The 22,462-nt window shown below is 50.0% G+C and overlaps 1 protein-coding gene across 1 annotated transcript in view; it reads right to left on the reverse strand.

Annotated features, from left to right (window-relative positions):
* Positions 1-2,277: 2,277 nt before the first annotated feature.
* The window catches only part of LOC130538629 (neuropilin-1a-like), a 31,347-nt gene continuing 11,162 nt past the window's right edge, over positions 2,278-22,462 (reverse strand). The window contains exons 3-17 of the mRNA XM_057056431.1: positions 22,072-22,253; positions 19,360-19,587; positions 17,001-17,165; positions 15,304-15,470; positions 12,096-12,251; positions 11,767-11,911; positions 10,527-10,702; positions 10,286-10,441; positions 8,747-8,891; positions 7,478-7,671; positions 5,909-6,083; positions 5,021-5,319; positions 4,823-4,919; positions 4,708-4,752; positions 2,278-4,485 (exon numbers count right to left, since the gene is read on the reverse strand). Coding sequence (XP_056912411.1) covers positions 4,211-4,485; positions 4,708-4,752; positions 4,823-4,919; positions 5,021-5,319; positions 5,909-6,083; positions 7,478-7,671; positions 8,747-8,891; positions 10,286-10,441; positions 10,527-10,702; positions 11,767-11,911; positions 12,096-12,251; positions 15,304-15,470; positions 17,001-17,165; positions 19,360-19,587; positions 22,072-22,253 — 2,605 coding nt within the window. The 3' untranslated portion in view covers positions 2,278-4,210. The remainder of the gene's footprint in view (positions 4,486-4,707; positions 4,753-4,822; positions 4,920-5,020; positions 5,320-5,908; positions 6,084-7,477; positions 7,672-8,746; positions 8,892-10,285; positions 10,442-10,526; positions 10,703-11,766; positions 11,912-12,095; positions 12,252-15,303; positions 15,471-17,000; positions 17,166-19,359; positions 19,588-22,071; positions 22,254-22,462) is intronic.

The following is a 22,462-nucleotide window of genomic DNA, read 5'->3' on the forward strand; positions in this document are numbered from 1 at the left end:
TTAACCAACAAACCTCCTATTTATATTTAGACACCGCCCACACAGGAAGTCGTTCGGCATGTAGAGGACAAATGACCCAACGCACAGGAAAACCCTGAACTCGTCTGCACCTTCTTTGTGGTGGCTGCAAACCCCCAAACACGAATAAAGAGCTCTAAATGCGACAATAAAGTAAAATATGCAAGATTTTACATATGTATTTATATGGCAACAGTGGAGGAAAGTTTGCCATCATGTTGTTCCAGGTGCTCAGTCGGACAATAGCAGCAATACAGTAATTGTATAAACAGCATCAAAATCGATATTTGCCATCAAATATTAACATGTGTGCCTATTTATGAGGACCGTCTTATGAGTGCAGAGCTGGTGAGGGGGTGGGACTTTGGCCCTGCTGGGTGTTCTGGAGCAGGTGTGGTGTTGAGAGTCCAACAGAGAGCTTCACTGGTGCAGACCTCCAGGGTTTCAGCCTTATTTCTGACAGAAAGGGCTCTATTGAGCCTCATTTTTGACAAGCATTATTATGCTGGTGTGGCAGTTATCCGTGGTCCGATCATTCAGCCCTGAGGAATCCCCATGTTAGTTCACTTGAATCGGTGCTGCTGGTGCCAGGGCCGTTGCTCGTGCCAGACTGTAACTCAACATCTTTGCATTGCAATGGTTTCGAATTAATTCTGACCGAAGCGACAGTGTTATATTAGCACGAGCTGAATGAGAACAAACAATAAGCTGAATATAGCACTTTAATGCTGACTTAATGGTTTAAAACCAAATAACTAGAGAGCTGCACAATACTGTCAAAAGAGCGGGTGCTGCCGCCCCGTGGCTTAACGTAGTAGGTGAAGGGAGGCACATTTAACAACCTTTAAGCTTTAAATCTTTCCAGAAAGTCAGTCCCTTCACCAGTAATGATCAAGCCTGAGCAAATAAACAAATACTCTCCTCAGATTTCGACTTTTTCCCCGACTGGACAGTTTGTGTATACATGGTGCCCCCTACAGGTCAATCTCTGTTATGTTTCTTATAGCAACTGTAACCTTCATGTGCTGAGAAAGGGTCCTGTCCTCTTTCTGTCCTTCCCCCTGTCTACCCTTCTCTTCCCCCTCACCCAGCCGGCAGGAGGCCTTCAGAGCTCCACAGACTGACTCTGGGCACAAAGTCACTCAACCTCATGTTCAACAAGTGATTTATTGACAGTGGAGGGGGCAATAAGGTGGCACAGCAACTCAGTGGTAATGAAAGATCTTCAGCGTCTGCCAAGGCGAATCTGAGGTTTAAATATCGAGACTGGTGTCGTTGCATTTGGAAGGTGAATTCTGCCCTGAGTGGTGTCACATTAACACATATTCAATCAGAACAAAAAGAGCTGATTTCGATTTTGATCCTGACTGAGCAGTTAAAACCAACCAATCAAGAGAGCTGCACTGGTAAAAGAGCCGGTGCTGCCCCGCTGTGGTCAGTTAGGTAGTGCAGATAGGCAGTGACGAGCACGCTTAACTCGTGTTACAATTAGTGAAAATAAAGTTTCCTCACGATCTGGATAGTTTAGTAAAGTTCACATTCCGGAAGGAAAAAGCTCCAAGAAAAAAAAATCCAGCTTTGTTGCTTTTCATGGGAATTATCTTTTTGTGCAGCGATGCAGAAAAAGTTCTGATATTATCAGTTAATCAATGACTTATAGGTCAAAAAGATCATATATTAAAAGGCACAACAGCAACAAAAATGCTGATCTAAGCTTAATTATAAAATGATAGAATCTAATTTAATGAGTAATTAATTCTATCGGTTAGTTCATTTATTTTTAACATTTGTACTTGTGTAAGTCTGTTGTAAAATCCAATTGATCCCATTAGACCCTCTGTCGTCTTGCTGTTTCATTTTCAGAGTAAGAAATTGGAGACTTGCTTCAGTCTTGCTAAATACAATAATCAGCTTTAAATAATTCAGTGTTTAACCAAAACAAGGCCAGAAACATGATGATAAAGCGGTTTCTGTGGAGGCTGCAGAACCGAGGTGACAAAGAACCAGCCAAAAGCTTTTTCTTCAAACATTTATTTGATCCAGTTCTTTGGAATGTAATAATCAGTGATGAGAGTCGGAGACAACGGACACGGAGGGGTCTGGGTGGCGACTAGAAAGTACAAACCAAACTTTAGTCACTTTTTAAGGCGTCGCTGCTTCTGCGTCTTTGTTTTTAACGACCTTTTCCCAGACAGCAAATATCACAAAGCTGATCTGAAAATAAACTTTTCTCAAAACCCAACTTTTTTTTTCTAAAAAAAAAAAAAGAAAGAGACATGGACATCAGTGACAAAAACACATGGTGATACCATACCACGTAAATTAATTGTTACTTTCCAAAGAGACGCTTTTTTAAAAATAAAAATGATTTTAAACCTCTGAAAGTTCACAGAATCTGATAAAAAAAAGAAGCAACGACAACAAGTCCGCCTCTTCCTGCTCCCTCTACTTGTAAATCAACATCATAAACACATATTTTTCTTTAAATATATCAGTGCAACATTTGTTTTCACGTCCTGTGCTGCAGCATCCTTTCGCGTTTAAAGGGGGCGGAGCTTGAGCGGTTTTAACCAAACCAGACTGGATTTCTTTCGTTAAAAATCTGCGTAGTATTCGCCCGTTGTGACACATACTGCTACATAAACGGGCTGCTTTCATATCCACAAATGATCGAACGTTGCTTTAATGTTGTTCAATCGTTCAGATTCGCCCAGTTTGGACTCTTCCGCCCCGCCAGCGCCACAGACACGTGACCAGTTCACGACACATTTAGCTACAAATGCTAAAACACAGCAAAGCAGCGATATCAGCACAACAGTTATGATCATTTCCTGTTTTAAAATGACATTTGACTGAAAAATATTTCCGAGTGTTATAATTTCCTGGGAAACTGACAAGGGAAACAGTTGTTTTGTGCTTAAATTGTATGAAAATGGCGGACGCGAACGTCGGATTCAAATGCTCAGCAAGCACATGACCACAACCGCCATGTCTCCATTTGTGTTAATTTCTGAACAAACTGACAAACGGGAATTGGATTTTGTCCACTCGGGGACACCATATAGCTCCCCCAAAAACATAATTAAAATTCTTTCACATTTGTTGTGTTTGTTGACATACTTCCAGGCCTCCTTCACTCGAAGAAAACATGAGGTCATGTGAGGCCATAGGCTCCCGCTGAGGTTCGGTACCCACAAAACCGGCTTGTTTCAAATCCAAAAGGAAGAAATTATGGATTTGAAGAGACAGTTTCAGCCAGTGGTGAGAACACGTTTCAGTCTTGAGGTCGTCTGTTTTACCCTGTACAAAAACATCACTTCCCTTCAGATCAGACTGTTTCTTCACTTCACACGTAGAAAGGATACTGCGGCACTGGTGTCTTCCTGTAGGAAAGGCGCTCAAATATATTAAAACTATATACAAGATGTTGGATGTGTCATGTGCCGTGAAAAATGAGGCATTCGGGGCTCCTACACATACGTGTCATTCGGAAAATCTTTCCCAAAACTTTGCAAACCCTAAATGTTTCCTACACAGCGTCTGAATCAAAGGCAAAAAAAGTTCGGCTCTCCACCAACACGTGTGCTATCGAGCGATGCGCTGCAGTGCTAAAAACTGCAGTGGCGTAATCTGAAAAAATATTTTTTAAAATGGTCTCTTGTATGTTTGGGTGCAGGTCGGAACCCTGGAGGGAACGTCAGCAGAAAACAAGGCAACAGAAAAAAACTGCAGGAAAAATAAAAATAAAAAGGCACTGTTGGAACTGGACACAGGTCACAATGGTACACACACACACACACACACACACCCACACCCACACACACACACACACAGAATAGATGTATTCTTTCAGTATGAAATCATGAAGTCTGAAAAAATGAGAGAAAAAACATTAACTCTTTCCATGAAGTTGGTCTCATCACCAGCGTGTGATTACATGATCAAAGCACGGCAAATAAACAAATAGAATCCTCAGATTTCTTCTTCTTTTCTGCTGTACAGGTTATTTTTACACAGCGCCCCCTGCAGGCCAGTCCCTTCCACTGCCGCTCCTGAGAAAATAAATGACATTGGCTCACTGTCAGCCCACCCTGCTGTCCCATCGGCGGCTTCAGCCACGCTTTCCTCCCGCCTGATTGGCTGCGTCACGTGTCCTGTGCGGAGCAAGTGTAGCTCCGCCCCTTCCCACCCCTCACGCCTCTGAATAGTTAGTCTGTCCATTCATCTTATCTTTCTTTAGCTTCACTCCATCCACCAGCTCAAAATTATAGTTCTCCAGGGCCGATAAGTTCCTGTCCGACATGCTGCTCTGGGAGCAGGCGCAGTACAGCACCACGCCACAGATGGCTCCGAGGAAGACGCCCAGGGCCGACATGGCGATGATGGTGATGAGGATGGGGTCCAGGGTCTTCAGCATGTTGCCGGGGCCACTGAGCTCACTGTTGTCTGGTGAGAGGGAGTCCATCGCTGTGGAAAGGGAGAAACAGAATCAGTCAGATCCTGCAGACATCCAGATGAGCTTTGATCTCCCACCTTCAGCATTGCGCTGCCGCTTGTTGCAGCTGGAGCTTTACCTCCTACGCCATGCTTCACCATTAAAATAACCCACTACCCTGCACGACCCGGGGTCCTATCAACCCGAAGGTCCCTCAGATTAAATATCAGCTGCACATTTCCTGTCACACTTACGAAGGATGAAGCTCTCGGTGGGCGGAGGTGTCGGAGCCTTTGCATCTGGAGGAGAAACGCAAGATTTTATTAGAGGACAGCTGTGGTAAAATTAGCTGGCGATGCCAGTACGCACCCATGCACTCATCAGCGGCCAGTGTATCTATGATCTGGATGTTGTCCATAGCGATGTGACCAGTGCTGCGTTTGTCTGCGACACCCTCCAAAATCACCTGTGATGACAACACAACTGGATCAGAGGCAGATTCACAGAATCTTTTGGGAAGTGTGAAGCCGTTCGGTGACATCATGGCCGCACGGCGCTCTTTCTGACCTGATATGAAAAGCTGGCGTGTGGCAGCAACACTCGTCCCTCCTTCCACTGGCTGCCTTGGTGACCTCTGGCCAACCAGTGGACCTGGTCCTCCTCGCCCTCTGTCCTCAGTTTCACGTACAGTGTCCCAGCGTGCTCGCCGAACATGTGGTACCAGAAGGACATGCACAGGTCGCTGTCGGGCGCCGGGATCGGAACACTTGCCAGTCTTGCTATCTTCTCCCTGTCGTCGTCCTCACCCGTCTTGCTGGGCAGGTTGCTCTCACTTATTTGCATGTAGACGAAGTTCCCCCTCCCGCCTGCAGGGGGCAGCACAGGACAGGACACGAAGTGTTAGATGAATGTTTGATCTCTATTTCACGTTTTTGTCCAACATAACCACAACCTAAAGACTACTCTATGATATAAAGTTTAAATGTATTTATTTGGGGGGGGTTCTGGTGTTTTGCTTGTCTGCGTTTCAAGGACTTTACGGGATTTGAGGTGTAAACCAAAGAATCAAACACGCTTCACCACAATATCTGACGCAACTTCACCGGGCTCATTTTTCACTCATGATCCGTTTTTGTCAGGAAAGCAAGGTGAAGTCATCTGTCTCCGAGCTGCCGCCGCCGTCGCCGACGCATCCATCACAGCGGAGAACAAGGCCGCAGGCCAACGCTGATCAATCTGAGCGGGTTCTTTTAAAAAGTCAAGTCTCTCAAGGCCGTTCCTCTCTTATCAAAGTGGCCACTTCACTCTTTTAAACGTGGTTGTTAGCATCCTCCTCAGCTAGCTCGCTAATGTCACAAACCAGAGTATTTCAGGTAAACAAGGGCGTCGTCTCGCCATAATGAGCGGACTTATCCAGGTACTGTTGGGAATAAACTGTGAATCAGCCTTTCTTACCTGTGCGGTTGAACGTGGGCCCCCTGTGTCCAGCGGAACCACCTCCTGGGTGGATGAGCCACGTGGCCCCCATCCCGGTCTCTGCCGTCCAGCCGCAGTAGGAGGAAAAGTCAAAGTTGCAGGCGAACCAGATGTACGCTAAAGATGAGGGGGAGGGCAGGAGGTCAGGGTCAGTGTGGTGAGTTTGGTGGCTGCAATCATCCTAAACCCCCCCCCCCCCCCCCACACACGGTTTCTCCCATCACTTCCTGCATCTGCTACAAACTGTTTATTTTTTTCATGTTTTGATTTCAAAATGTGCCGATCGGACACTTTCGGACCGTTTGATTAAATCAAACTGGTTCCAGTAGAGAGGAGAGCCCCCCCCCGGTCTATACCAGGAAACTGTTGCGCTTGTGGGAGACGTTCCGGACCAGACAAAAGGTTTGAGCAGATGGGACTCGGAGAGAGAGACAGGGCGCCATTGTGCCAAGCGCCGCAGGGCGAATCTCTCCAAGACGCCAGTCCAGGACGGACAAGAGCGCTAACGCTGTGTTCGGGGTGAGGACAGGAGGAGCGGAAGCAGCAGAGATTCGCCTGATTCCTGCTCGGATAATCGGATGCAGAGATGACCGGAGATGCTCCCCCCAGGCTGTCTTAGCGCAAAGCTCCGACTCCACTAATTGAGACCCGAGAGGCTTTCCTTCCCTCCGTCGCTGCACCTTCACCTCTACGCTCACTCCATCCTGTTTTACCCTTATTCTCTCCTGCTCGCCACCTTCATCATCATCATCATCATCTTCACCCCACACAGGCTCTATTCATTCCACCTCTCTCTCTGCTCATCCTTCATGGTCTTTTTGTCATTGCTTTTCACACATTCCTGCTCATCCATTCCTCCTTTTGGTCTCCAAAGTGCGACGGATCTGCGCCTTTTCCCGACCATCGCTGCTGGGACAGCGTCAGAATCTGGCTCCAGGTGTGTAGCGGAGGCAGCGGTGACCCTGCCTCAGAGCTGGAGCCCCAACGGGTCTCGAGTTCAGGGACATTTGAAGAAAGGAAACTTCCTTTTGCAGCTTTTTGGGGGCTTCTGTAGCATCGATTTAGCCCAAAGCTTTGTTAGCAAAGAGATCTAACCAGATCCCTCAGCAGATCGCTCAGTGTAACTCTGCAGTGAACCGAGCGGAACCGTCCTCTCGTCCTGTTTATGAGCTGAGCTCACAGAAAAGCCACTGACGGTGACAGAGACTGTATGTTTTACAGTGAAACAGTTCAACGTGACATTAGCGTTGCTGTTTTTAGAAGAAAATCTGTGAAAAATGATGAAAAAAAACAAACAAAAAGAAGAAATATGAGGGCAGATTGTGGCGGGCGACCTCACCTGGTATGTCCAAGTCCATGTTGGGCTCGGTGACGGCGGCGCCTCCTGTCACAGACAGGTGGGAAAGTCAAGGGTCAAGGGTCAGGTAACTTGTAACAAAGATCAATTTAGTCATCAGCTAATGGCGGCTAGTTAACGGTCAGCTAACTAAGCTGTAGGTTAATGAGTTAGCTTCATCTGAGACTAAACATCACCTAAAATTTCATCATTAAAGTATTACCGATCGTTGTGCCGTAGTCGTAGGGGGCTTCGGTCTCTCCACCGCACTCCTGCTGGCCGTCCTCGCAGTCTGTGATGGGGGGCATCGGAGGGACGGTGGTTGGCGTCGCTGTGGTCACCCTTAAGGTGGTCGCAGGCAGCGTGGAGGCAACTGGCGTGGTGGGTGGGGCCGTCGTTATCAGGTCTGAATCAAAAAGTAAAGAAATGTGCTCTTGAATTAGCAACATTTAGGCTAAGATTTAGCCTGACTCCTGATTTTTATGTTCTACGGGGTTTTTTCTTTACGATCAGTGACAATAAACAAAAGACTTCTGTTTCTAACTAACAACAGTAACAAATAAATTATTTTTGTGTGCAAACGGCACCAACAACTTTAAAAAATAGCATATGCAGATTATGTAAAAGCCACAGATGGTGTTTGTGTAATTAAACTTTGTGATGAAATCGGTCTGCCAGCTTTTCCTGGCGGAAAAAATCCCAAACATGAATGAATAAATCAATCTTATTTTTCCATGTGTTCCATGCTCTTTAGCTTAGCTGTTTTGGTGGGAACATGTTAGGGCTCGTGCGCCTGAACGCGGACGAAAACAGCTTGTTTTGCTTTGGAGAGTTCTTGAGATCACAGATTTATCGTTGTGCACATAAATAAGGAATAGATGACATAAAGGCTTCAAAGCTACGATTTAGGTCAGATGATTACTGCGAGAGGACGCGTGGGAATAGTGTGTGTGTGTGTGTGTGAGTGTGTGTGTGTGTGTGTGTGTCATGGGAAAGTATGTCGGCTGTGGAGTTTTTCTGGACTGAATCCAAAAGTGCTGGTTTTAATTGTTGTCGACGTATTTAGGGATTATCTGACAGGTAATAAAAACATGTTTGTCCTCTGCAGGCTACGGTAGGAAGAGAGTAATCTGGAGTCTTAATTCTATCTGATGCTGAAGGAAAACAGGTTCCCTGACACACACACACACACACACACACACACACACACACACACACACACACACACACTCTGACCACTGCAGCGGTAGTTTCCTCGCTCTCTAATTAACACGGCCTGCAGAGTAAACGCTTCGACACCACAGAAGAAGACAAAGTGCTGTTTATGTGTTTTTTGGCTTGCGTGCTGCTCCAGGCTCGTAAACAACAAACAGGTCGCTGCTGCACGGATTATTTCTGAACGTTCTCTGATGACGACTGACGACAACTTTAAGTCATTTAAAAAAAAAGAAAAGAAACGCAGTAACCGGTCAGGAACTCACCGTCCAGGTCGCAGCCCATCAGCTCCAGTCGGAGGCCCAGGCCCTCGGTGGTCGCTCTCTCAGGGTAGATCCTGACATAGCGGGTCCGAACGGGAGCCACTGACCTGAGCTCCGGCGTGTCGTGGTTCTGGTTCCCCGTGAATATCTAAAGACAAACAAGTAAGAGATCCGGGAAACCTGAGCCGAAGTACAGACGCCTCCTCTCACAGACAAATCTAAAAATCTTCATTAGCTTCATTAGCAATGCTAACAGACATTTCCAGCCAGCTAATGTGACAATTATTGCGAGTTCATAGAACCTAGGAGCAGTGGAGCAGCATGAATGGACAGAATGTTCAGATCTCCATCTGCAGTGAATCAGCAGAAGCTAATGTGGTCCTCCACCATCTGGAAGTCATGCGTGAAGGTGTTGCCCCAGCAGGGTTAGGGTTAGCAAGGTGAGAGCGGTGGAGCCGTGGCCTTTAAAGCTGCTTCCTCTCAGGATCCTCATCAACGCTGCCCAACTGATGAGCACACGTTCTCGCCTTTAAATATCTTATGCCTCAATCGTATCAATCATCTGAGCAACCAAGCTAATTGCAGCGTTAGCCTCCGTCTTTTAGCTCCTCAACGATTAAACCTTGGTTCCCGCCATCGGCCGTGACCTTTCTCAGGTCGTTCAAAGACGTCTGCATCCTCAGGAGGATCACTGACAGCTTTGGAGAACAGCTGAGAACTCTGGACGGGTCCGGTCCAGGGCTCCTCATTCTGGAGCTCTTCCTGGCATTCCCATCTGGGAAGCGACCCTGTGTTTGAGCTCCCGTCTGTTGTCTGGAACATTCTGTCGACGCTCCCTCGGCCAAGCCCACAGTTTTGAGGACAGTCCTCCACACACACCGGCTGGGTCTCACGGATCCCTCACCGGATATTCCTCTCTGACTATATTTGACCCGGCTCTGGGAACAGTCTGGTTTCTGTCACACTGGTTTTTAGTGCACGGCATCAGGCCGGTCACGCTCTCGGGGTTGGAGCTGGTTGAAGTGGTGGATATGCTGCTGCGGGGCATTAGAGTCCTCACTGCACCCGGGTCCCGGTACCTGCTTTGTTTTCCTCTGGATGTTTATCAGCTAATTCCAGAACATTCAGCTCATTAAAGACTTGTGATTTTTCACATTTTCACTCTCTGGCCTGATCTTAGCACACCCACACCTCTCCGTTAACGAGACCATATGGGACTTCTGATAAAAACAGACCCGTCTGCTTTATCTTTCCCTCCTTCAAGCTTCTTTTTCCTACATTTGCCACCTATAAACAACCCTCCAGGCTGCGTGAACACATTCCACAGCAGAACTCTATAATTTGGGCGTGAACTTCCTTCCAGGAGCGGCGCTGTGGTTTGAGGAGCATCTGTCTGACGGCCTCCAGGAAAACACCCGTCGCATTATTTCATGTCAACAGCCTTTTATTAGCTCTGACTCCGTGTTTGCCTGGTGACGCTGTTATGGGGACGTGAGGGACAAACAAAATGAAGAGACTGGTTTTAACTGAACGTGGACCAACCTTGGGCTTGGTGCTGTTGTCCTCCTTGATGATGGCCCACTCGTCCCCGTTCAGGCTGTGACCCACCCGGAACTTCTTCATGAAGACGTTTTTGTCACGGTGCTTCCCTCCCTGAACCATCACACCGCTCAGCATCTTCTCCAGGCCCAGATCCACCTGCCGGCAGGACCAGAGCGCTTCATTTAAGCTTCACCTTCCTTTACTGACCTCCAGGCGTCAACCCCTCCCACCAGGAACCCACCTGGATCCACTCGTTCCTGAAGGGCTGCTTCACCTGCTGGCCGGTCCAGCCCGTCCTTCCCGTCAGTAAGCGGGCGTTTTCAGCCACCCACCCCCGGTCGGCATTGGACGAGACGCTGATCTGAGCGTCGGAGATCTGCCCGGACACCATCCCCAGCATCCCTGAGCAGGGGTAGTCTGGGCGGGGGGAGAGGAAACGGTTCATTTTGACCACAGGAGACCACCAAAGTGCTCCCTGCACCCCCGCTACACGTGATGTCGGTCTGAGTTTGGAGTGGGAGCGCTCGCTGGGAAGTCCGGAGGCAGCTGCTGGTAGAGACTCTGGCAAACGCCGGAGCTTCAAAGTCTACGAGACACCGAGAGAGGCTACGCGTGGCCCCGGGGCCACCCGACAATCTGCTGAACACCCGGACCGCTCTGCCGCCTCCGACCAGACAAGCCAAACACAAACTGGGATTTTTGTCCGTGCTGTGAACACCGAGACGTTATAAACCAGGACAGAATTAGCGGCGGACGTTGGCCGTGAGAGAGACTCGGACTCACACAGCGGCGCCATTGTGAGATTTCTGAATATGAGGATTCCTCCGTAATGCCATTACCAATATCCCCTCAGGAACAATCTCCATCCCGGAGGACCGAATTCCAAGAAGAGGGTGACGAGGGCAGGGAGGAAGCTCTGCTCCCGAATGAATGCTGGGATGATATCTGAGTTTGAGCTGTTCTGCTTCAGATTAGCTCACCTGCAGCTGATTTACAGCCTCTACGCCCTGAAATCCGCCGTCGGAGCGCCACGTGTGGAACATCTAGGACCGCGGTTTATGGAACGTTAGAGGATGAGTAATGAGGCGCGGCGGCTCGGTGCTGCCGCTCCGTCCTGATTAACGGCGGCGTTCAGCTGGAGTCTGGAAGTGGAGGCTTTTTTTCCCAAATGAACATCGAGTAGCGGGAGATTCGCGCTCGGCGGCCAAGAAGGCGCTCGTTTGATCCGCGGCTGCCAAAAATGGGGAAAGTTGCTGCTGTTGGTGCCAAAAAATGGGAAAAGTTGCATCTTTGAGTCGGTCTGTTACGAGTTTCGAGCAAAGACGCGAGTGCGTGGAGGAGGGGACCGTTGTCGGCACAAGATAGCATTTAGCTAACGTTAAACTTTAATGAGCCCCGCAGCAACGCGGGAGTGAACACAGGAAAAGTGTAGCGGCATGAATGGAAGACGCTAGCGATGCTACACGCCGAGCCCACGCTACCTGATGTCCTGCAGCCGTAGATCTCGAAGCGCATGCAGATGCCTTGCTCCCAGGAGAGGGGGCGGATGCGGATGTAGCGGGCCAGAGTCTGTTTAGGGAACCGGGCGATCGCCTCCTCGGTTGGGTTGTGGTTCCCTGCGAAGATCTGAGGAAGAGACGGAGGCGGTGAGGATCACAGGCGAGCAGCTCAGCCAGAGAAGGTTAAAGTCTCGCTGGGAACATTGAGGGAACAGCTCAAGCTGTTTTGATCTTTGGCCAGAAAGCTTCGGGAATAACGCCGTCGATGCTACAATCAGCTTTTTACCACTTTCCCAGGGAGCAAAGGTTACCTTGGGTTTGGAGTTGTCCTTCACCGTCACCCAGTCCTCTCCCGTGGAGCTCACGTCCACCTTGTATGAGCGGACAAAATAAGGTTTCTTGGTTTCCTTGGAGATGGCGCCCTGCGTCCCGATGGCCGTGACGAAGCGGAGGAAGCCCAGGTCCACCTGGAAGCAGAACCAGCGCCCAGGTTCAGGTCTTTACTGTGCATCCAGATTAGCCGCAGACGGGACGCGAACGTGACATTTGGGCGTTTTCTTCGGCTCCGACGCGCAGGGACGCTCTGTTTTCTCACAACTATTTGTGACATCGACCTCGTTTATCGTGGGAACCACAGCGGGATCGATTTAACGCTTGTCCACCTGCATCACCAATGATGCTGTGACCTGCCCGTGTGTGTGTGTGTGTGTAACCCTGGGAGACACCGTGTTGATGTTAAACAGAATCTGGAATAAATATATTTTAAACATATATAAGAGCTGCACCTCAAACACAGCTCAGCCTTTATGGGTCTGAGCTAGAAACGCTGGAGGAGGTTAGCTTAGTTTAAGGACTGCACGGGCTGGTTTTCCAGGTTGTAAATGCTTGCCTGTTGCTAGGCTAACGCTTCCTGTGCTGACAAACTGTTAGTTCAGCCCGAGGCTGAATAAACACAAGATCAGGCTGGTGTTTATTAAAAACATCAATTCTGCAGCAGAAATCTGGGGTAGCAAAGAAATTTAAACCAACACACACACACACACACACACACACACACCTGGAAATCCGTTAACACCCTGAAACAGACAGAATGTGAGTACATTAACTCAGGAGCGAGCAGGAAATCAATAGGAGAGCGTGGAGGACGACCTCCACCTGCCGTTTACTCGGTTACACGACACATCGATCATTTGCACTTCTGCAGATTCTGGTTTTCCTGCTAAAACGAGACAACCGCCTGGAGACGTCCTCACGTTTATGTGGGTTTGGGATTGGATTAAACCACTTGGACACTTCTGTCCTATCCTGAACATATGGGATGAAGCTATTGCCCCTCGGGGGGGGGGGGGTAAAAGAGAGGAGAAAATGTGACGTGACAACAAAAACGATCATCTGAAATGTGGTCGTGGTCACGCTCATGTAGTCGAACAAAAACACGTCGTGTCCACGTTTTTCCCACTTTAGGCAAAAATAGGGAAAACTGAACGACCAGATTTAACTTGGGTGGCCTGAAAACAGCCCCCTCGCAGCAAAGCCCCCGGGGGGGGGGGTTGTGTTGTGGACTGCTGCCCCCTGAGGTGCATCCGGGTAACAAAGGACGTCTGTGTGGTGGCGGTCGTGCTGAAACCAGACAAACCAGTTACACCATCGGTCGGAATATACTGGCTAGCAAACGCAGCCCCGTGAGGCGTTCAAGGTCCGGATTGTGGTGGTTTTGAACGATCCATATTTGTAATCTCTTACATACACATAAGCTGCATTTACAATCACTTTGGGATAGTTTTGGGAATTTTTTTTTATGCTTTGAAAAGTTAAACCTTTGAATAAAAAAGTTCGGGACTGTCTGAAGCCGCCTTCCCCAAACCACGAAGGCCTCGTCCTCCTCATCCTCACCGGCTTCGGCGTCTAATTTATGCCTTAGGATATTGCGAGACTCCGAGAATTTTAATAAACAAAATCCGGGAAAGGACATAATTCCATTAAGTGTGTCTAAATGAGCTACAAAGGCCCCCCCGCCACCCCCACCGCCACTTCCTGCCAAGACTGGATCCTGTTTCAGAGGCGATAGTGAGAGAAAGGCTCCATTATTCAGTTCTGCTCCAAAGTTTCAGTGTTTGCTGAAGAAAGTGTTCTGTGTGTGTGTGTGTGTGTGTGTGTGTGTGTGTGTGTGTGTAGGGGGGTGGGGGGTCAGCAAACAAACACGTGAAACTGTGTAAATCAGGAAAATCTCACGTTTCCATCGAGACTAAACTGAAACAGCCGCTGATGCAGGTGGAGACCGGAGACACGGGAATGAATGAAGCTGATTCATGCTGACGGTTCTAACGCGTCTGAGGTTCTGAGGTCAGCGCCGACGGACCCGTTATTGCTCTCTGGAGCATCTTTTGCCCCCCCCTTCCTCAGCCCTCTGCTCACACGGGGGCAAAATGTGTTCTCCAGATGGAGGTGGCGGCGCTCTTCCTGGTGGCGTCACAGAGCGCCTGGAGACAAACGGCGCCTATAAATACCTGAGGGGCGGGAAGGAAGTCTTTCCTGCTCTGACATCACAGCGCCGAGCAACAACAAATCAACAGCGATGTTCTGTTAGCATTTCTCTTCACGGTTGTCTGGACCACCGCGCTTGCTAACCATTTCTGTCTCGTGTTTCCACGCCGACGTCGTCCACCGCTAACAGGCGCAACAGTTGCACGAGACGGGGCGACGCAACCCGACCGAAGCTCGTTGGTTTTCATCGGCCCTAAAGCGGCGTAATCGTTTCCCAACGTTAGCCCGAAAATAGGAACACATAAAATATAAACCTCCTTAAATGAGTAATGAGGGTGTTTTTACGGCGACGGAGGCAGTCGGGCGAGAATTAACAGTCATGTGACCTAAACGACGCCAAACTCCGTCATTCAGCAACGGCTTCTAAAAGATACCACAGTTTAGTCCCAAAGACACCCCCGACACGGTTCCAGCGGAGGTCCGGTAGCTAAAACAAGTCCCCAGACAGACAATAGAGTGCTGCTACTAATCTGGCACCAGAGCCAACTTCCTGTCTACTTCCTGTTCTAGTCCCACAGGAAGAGAATCTCGCTATGCTGAGGCATTGTGGGTCTTCCTCTATGAGTTCCTGTGTTGGACAATGGGGCCGTTTTGGTCCCCCGTGGAACCACACGGGCTCTCTGGGAGAGAACCTCACCTCCAACCTGTTTAAAAAGGCTATTTCTGGGTTGGAGCGCGAGGTCAGACTCCACAATGAGGCAGATGTTGATTCATAATGGATGTCGACCCGTTTCCTCGTGTCCCAGTAACGTGCGGCGAACGCGGTCAAATGAGCGAACGATGTTCCGACCAGATGCGAGCGACATCCCGGCGGTGCGAGCTTGAGATCAGACTGGGAAATGAGCCGCCAGATCCAAACTTCCGATTCAATTCGAGGAGGCCGCTGCTCACCTGTATCCACTCCCTGCTCACCTGTATCCACTCCCTGCTCACCTGTATCCACTCCCTGCTCACCTGTATCCACTCCCTGCTCACCTGTATCCACTCCCTGATGGTGTCGTCCGATGGCGTCCAGCCGTTCTCGTGGTAGTTGAGACGCGACCGCTCGGGGGACCAGTTGGAGTTGTACTGGGAGGAGGCGATGATCTGCTCCGCGGTGATCTCCCCTGACTCCATGCCCAGCGGCTCCATGCAGGTGAACACTGGCCGGGAGAGAAAAACGCGTTATGGAGTCGGGCAGCAGACGCTAACAGCTAACGTGCTAACAGCTAACGAGCTAAAGACCCAACAGCCCTTTGATTTTAGATGATGAAGCTGTAAAAATGAGATTATTTTAATCAGATCAACTGGAGACTCACACGTGAATGAATGAATGAAGCTGATTCATGCTGACGGTTCTGACGTGTCTGAGGTTCTGAGGTCAGCGTCACGGACCCGTTATTGCTCTCTGGAGCCTCTTTTGCCCCCCCTCCCTCAGCCCTCTGCTCACACGGGGGCAAAATGTGTTCAAACATGATAAAATGTGGATTATTTTAATCAGATCAGCTGACGACTCCACCCAAAACACGACCCAAGTCTGAGTTCCGAGCGTGTGGCAGCAGCGGTCGCGGGTCGCTGGGTCAACACCCGCGTGTCACCCAGGCGCCGTAAAAGCGCCGCTCGGCGCCCCCGCGGCTGGTAAAGTCAGTCATAAAGTGAAAAACCTGCTCAGCGGCATGTTTGCATGTTTCTAATATCATCCTTGAGCAGCAAAGCCAACCTTGACCCCCCCAAACAAACTGGAAAATAAAGAATTTCCGGTCCGTGTTGCTCGTGGTGTCGAGTCACTGATGCTACAAGATCACCTCGTAATTGAAACTTTACAGTCCTCGTGAAAACGCTCTAACAGCGGGGGAGGGGAGGGGGGGGGTCTGGAGACGGTGGGAATTCCAGACGGACACAAAAGCATCGTTCACGCTCACACACAGATGACATGAACATTAGCCAGAAGGCTTTAGCGTAGCATCATTGTCCCACTGTGACCCGCTGAGTTAAGGTAGAACGTCGGGAACCCCCCCCCAGCGCCGCCCCCCACGCAGATCTGCTACGCCAACGTGTTCGGCCCTCAGCAACAACAAACAAGGAAGCCGTGAAGATGATCCGACCCCCCGATCACCGACATTCACACAAAAAAACTGAGATAAATGTGGAAATTACAGCACTTTTAAGGAATTCTGTCCCAGGAGGAGCAGAGCCAAACATGCTAACTCAAATGCTGTACCTGCCCCCACATTCCTCAACGCCAGCCGGGGCCAAGAACCACAGGGGCCGACGTACCGTAAACCTCCACAGACATCCTGACGCGGCCGTGGCGACTTTAAAACAACCTAAAATTGGACAAGTTCCCATTCTAAAGTTGTGTGTTCGCGCGGTGACGGCGGCAGAGAGGAGGTCTGAGAACGCCGAGAACCTTTGGGTTTGCTTTGAAGCACCAATCTGGGCCCATTGGTGAATCACTCCGCCTGCTGTCCGTCCCTGCAGCAGAATTCTCGCTGTTTTGCCAACGAGCTTCTCAGGGGTCAAAGGTCGTTTGAGCTGATGCTGTTTCACCGTTTTGCTAACGGACAGATAAAATCGCTCGTGGGGCAGTTTTTACGCGTATTTTTCAGGATAAATGAGAGGAAGCTCAAAAACCCCCGTGTGAGTCTTCCTTCTAGCGCTACGCGACACCCTGGGCCCCCCCGACCCCTCACCCTCGTCTTCGTGGGGGAGGCTCCTCTCTCGGACGGTGTAGCTGGCGGAGAACCCCTCCTTGGCGATGGCGCTGTCAGTGGTGATGGTCATGGACAGGATCCCGGTGTAGGAGGTCACACGGCCCGGAGACGTCTGGCCGCAGTACCGACCGATGTGGGGGCCCACTGAGGGGGGAGAAAACAACAAGGAATTCATTCTGGTGGTGAACATCAAAGAAAAGCTGACCTGGTCTTTGATGACGTTAGCATGGTTAGCTCCTCTCCAGCACGGTAGTAGTGGGAAGGAGCGCGTTGACCTTCATATACCAGAATAATTTAGCTCAAACATCAAAGACACCTTTATAGTGAAAGTACACGTTTACATCAAAGCCAAAATCAAAGAATGGCGCCCAGTGTCAGATTAGCACAGCAGTAACACGACCGGGTCAACCATGTGGGCGTGGCCTGAATTCTTTAGCATCACAACAGGTAAAACTGATGAAACGAATCCTTTTAAAGGGCTCGTTTAGTCGAGATGATGCTAACAGCTGGCTCACGCTGTAGCATCGCTGCACCTCTGAGCTCATTTCCTGCCCTGTGGTTTTGTATTCACGCTGCAGATGTCGTCAAATTGATGAGAAATTATTGTTTATTGGCGTCATCTCCGGCGGCGCGGCGCCGGGCTGAGCCGGTTCCTCCTCAGTAAATCACATTTAGCGACTCTTCTGCCTTCTATCGGGAAACCAGCTGTCAGATTCCGTCTCTCTGCCCTCAGATGAGCGACGTGTCACCTTGACAAAGGTGAGATGGGCGGAGCCAAAGGAGCTCAGACTTAAAGCAAAAACAGCCCGTTGACCGACTGCTTCAGCCTCGAGGCTGCACCCGTGTCACGTGACATCTAAATCAGCATGTTTAGCCTTCGTATATTCCCCCTTTGATGGGCTGCAGCAGTGCATGATGGGAAAACACTGCGAATGGCTTTAATGGGATGAAAAGCTACATAGTGGTCGTTGCCCTGCAGCAGAGGCGCTTTGTTATCTGCACTGACACACATGTTCCCCAAGCAAACACGATAGGGAGCATCACACACCCACACACACACACACACACCACACACACACACACACACACACACACACACACACACACACACACACACACACACACACACAGCCGTTCTGACAGGGGAAGGCCTGGCATGTTATATATGCTGGCAGGGCTTTAAAGTGTGTGTCCCGTCTGTATACCTGTGCCAGTCTTTGTGTTCCCTGGCCTTCCCAGGCCGGTCCGGGCCCAGTACCGAGTATTGTGGACATCCTGGCAGCCAATCGGGCCCATCCCAGCTACGTCTCACTCGAGTATGATGTGCACGCCGCCCGGCTAATTAGATAACAATGAGCGGCAGGATGAGGGGGGGGGGTGGGGGGGGCAGCAGAGCCGCATCAGGACGTCCGTTACGCTTTTCTTGAATTATCAAGTTAAAAGGTTGAATTATCGTCTCAAACGTGACCAGCGACTAAAAAATGAAGGAGAACACTTCAGTTCCTCGCAGCAACTCCCCGTGATGTCACAGTGGGCGGAGCTTCTAGAGATAAACACACGCCTTTGTGATCATGTGACGTCCTGGAAACAAAGGCGGGTCACAGGTTTCATGTTTACTTCCTGCGTCGGAGATTTTCCGCCCGTTTATGACCCGTCGCTCCACATTTATGGTTTCGCCACAGCGTTGCTCCACAGGTGTGTCAATGATTGCTACCTGTGACCTTTAACCTTCCTCAGAGTCACGTTGTCCTTCCGTTTCCTCAAGTTTTTCCTTTTTTTTTTACTCTCTCCGACCTCTTCTCCGCCCGTCCTCTCCCACGTCCTCCTGATGTTCACGTCTTTATCAATCTATTCTTGCCTCCGCCTGCTCCATCGCCTCCATCACTCAGCCGTGGCGGGTCCCACCTGCGGGGAAGCATCCATCCTGCCGTTCACCTCCACACGTCTCCGTCTGGAACTCTGTTTTCTGTCAACATCTGCGGGGGAAGATTTCCCCCAGCGCACGTCTCATCCGTCTCCGCTGCATGTTTATCCAAATTCATCTGCCGCCCTTCCTCCACCTTCGCGTCCTTCAGCGGCGGTTTTTTTGGCGCCTCGCAGGCTTCCTTCATCTCAGCTTCATCTTTGCTCTGCAGCCTTTTTCACATGTTTACAGCGGTGCCGAATTCTTTCAATCCTTCAGAAACCCGGTAGCGAAACGTCTCAAACCTGCTTTTTAAAAAATCCCACCAAAACAAACAATCTCGGCGACATTTGTGGCCGAGATTCCTTCTCTGAAGAACCAGAGAAGCTTCTGAGCGTTTGCTACCAGGTGCTCACACCTGCCGTCGCCCCTCACCTGCAGGGAAGCCGTCCCAGATCTCCAACCAGTCGTATCGGCAGATGGCCCCCGGCGGCGGCGTGGTGTCGGGCTCCATGTCGAAGCTGTCGAACTCCACCACGATCTCGGACATCTTGGGGGCGAAGATCATGAAGGTGCACTCCAGGTTGTTGGGGTACTTCTCGGGGAAGCCCGGCGTCTTTACGACGCCCCGGGGAGCCGTGAAGTTGGTGGAACATTCTGGACCTGTGGGGAGAGAGGACACCGGTGAGACGCGCCTTTCTGACCCAGAAGGGTGAACTCAGGGGTCAGAGGTCATATGAGGTCACATGTTCCATTGGCCATTGGGATGAAAAGAATACAGCTGCAGTTTTTGACCCCTTTGGGTGCTTTTTTGTCTGCCCAAACTCGATTTTTTTTCTGCCAAAATTCGATTTTCCACCAACAACGAAGGAATTCAGGGAGAACATTTGTCATTAAGTGAATCGACTGTAACAGAATCATCATGTGACGCAAACAATCAGGTCATTGGAGCCACAAGGACGCGATAAAAAACATCTTTCCTGCTTGTTCACACCTTCGTTTGAACCGAATTCACACGTTTGTTCACTTCATGCGACACGTCGGGATAAAACCAGCAGCTGTGAAGTCTTCAGCTCCTCATCTGCACTCATGATGAAGGTTCGATAATATTTACATCCCTTCCCAACTGACCCCGGGTCAGATTCAAACCTTCAGTAAGAATCTCTGGAACATTCCAGCCTGCACAGAGACGCGTCCATGTTCACGCCGATCACATGACCAAAAGTCTCACTGTGACGGCAATAAAGGATTATCTTCACCATAACCTTCAAACTGCCACAGAAGATCCTCTCAGATTTCGGGCTAATAAAACACCACGTTTCGCACGTCCACGTCAGCGTCTCCTGGTAACCGCGCTCGCCAGCTGTCGCGTGATTGGCCGCCGTCTCATCACACCATTTCCTCATAATCAGAGTTTCTAAATAAACCCAAACTGTCAGCTCACATCAGCCAGATGATCACAGCTCTGGTGTCAGACGGAGCCTGGACCCGGGTCAAGAGTCCCCCAGAGGCTACACACACACTCACACACACACACACACACACACACACACACACACGGTGTCACTCAGAGGGCGACAGTGCCGAGATGAGCCGTCCTGCTTTGATCCTTTTATCGTGAACTCATCCGCTTGGGTGTTAGAACATTAATAACTCCGTTAAGAACCGTTCGCTGGTGCCGTCTGGTTGGTGGAAGCTTTGCTGACGAGATCAAAGCGGCGTTTCATCCGAACGCCAGAAAGGAAAACATCAACGATGCAACTTCCTCCGAACTGCCGCGTCGACAAGAGAAAAACAAGAGGCGTTGGGGTCTTTGATCCAGGACTTTCCTCACGGAAACAACAATCAAAGAGTTAAACTTATAAGAAAAGCAGATTGAGCCCACAACAAAGCCGGATGTCTCCCGGCTCAACTGATCCAATCTGCGGAATGTCGTCGGTTTTCCAAAGATCGTCCGGAAAAATCCTGGATCCATCTGAGTGTTGGGGAGGTTTTAAGAGGTTCACATATCGGCATCAAAAAAGGACAACACGTAAAAGTCTGAACAACACACACACACACACACACACACACACACACCACACACACACACACACACACACACACAGTTACGCCACAGAGTCCATCTCAACTGCAGGTCACCACGGTTACCTCCAAGGACAAATAATCCATTAACCAAATGAGCAGGCTCTTATTTACTGCCCCACGCACACACACACACACACACACGCACGCACGCACACACACACACACACGCACGCACGCACGCACGCACGCACACACACACACACACACACACACACACACACAGTAGTCCAACAGCAACATTAACATTTATTTCATGGAAAGAAAGGAACATAAGAGGATTTACATTTCTCAGAATAAGTTTTAAATCCCAGTTTGCTGGTGGGATTACGGATTCGAACTTCAATAATCGCACGTCCGTGTGGAAACTCCATCTTTATAACATCCCAGAGGGAACGGCGAGGAGCGGCGTCTCCTCTCGTCAGCCGATTCTCCATTGACCCACTTCTGAAGATTTATCAGCGAGGCCTTGTAATAACGTCCCGTCACTCATCCATCACCACAGCAACAGCAGGTCCGAGCGCTGGATCAGAACCAGGGCTGCTCCTGGTGGAGGAGCTCCAGCCTGAACGGACCCCGTCACCTGGGACGGTCCGGCCTAGATGTTGTGATTGTGTGTAAACGGTTATTGTTCTCCAGAGAGTGAACAAAATAAGAGAAGGTTGACGTTTCCCGTTTTATCTGATTTATCTCCAGCCCCTGTTGGTGGGAAGCGAAGTGGCGGCGGGAGACGTGCTGTTTGGTGTTTGGCAGCTTCTCAAGTGGACTCCAGAGGGGCAGGAAGACAAATGTAGGACAGGGGAGCGAGGTTCCTTCCTCCAGCCACTCGTGTTTGTCTTGGGCTGCAGGGACTTCTGGGTTTGTTTGACTCACGGGTCATCGTACCAGAGGTCCAGCTCGGGCTGTTTGGACAACCTTGAACAAGAGCCTGGAAAATCTCTGAACTCTGCCCTTGAAAACGTCCGTTGATCCGAAAATGACCACAAAAATGACCACTGAGACCTCACCTCAGGACGCCAGCCTGTCCTCGAGACTGGCGTCGTCTCTCAAACCAAGACCCACCTGTTTTGAAGACCTCGTATCGCACGGAGAACCCCGCCCCGTGGGTCTCGTAGTCGGACACGAACTTGATGAGGAGCTGCCTGTCGCTGGAGATGATGGGGGACGGCGCGATCTTCCCGCAGAACTTCCCCAACATGGGCGAGCTCTCGTCCCCGCCGTTGTACACCTCCACGTAGTCGTACCTGCAGGAGAAACCAGGAGAAGATCAGAAGCAGCCCCACAGGTGTTGAATCCAGATGGGCCAATCCTCCGCGTGAGCCCATGATCGACTCCCACATTAACATTTCCCGGCGGATTATTAAACACGGCGTTTCTTCTGTCTTTAATGGCTGTTTGCTGGAATCCGCACAGATGACGAGCACACGCACGAGTAATCGCTTCGTGTGGGTTT

This window comes from Takifugu flavidus, chromosome 15 (assembly GCF_003711565.1).
Source record: "Takifugu flavidus isolate HTHZ2018 chromosome 15, ASM371156v2, whole genome shotgun sequence".
Lineage (NCBI taxonomy): Eukaryota > Metazoa > Chordata > Actinopteri > Tetraodontiformes > Tetraodontidae > Takifugu > Takifugu flavidus.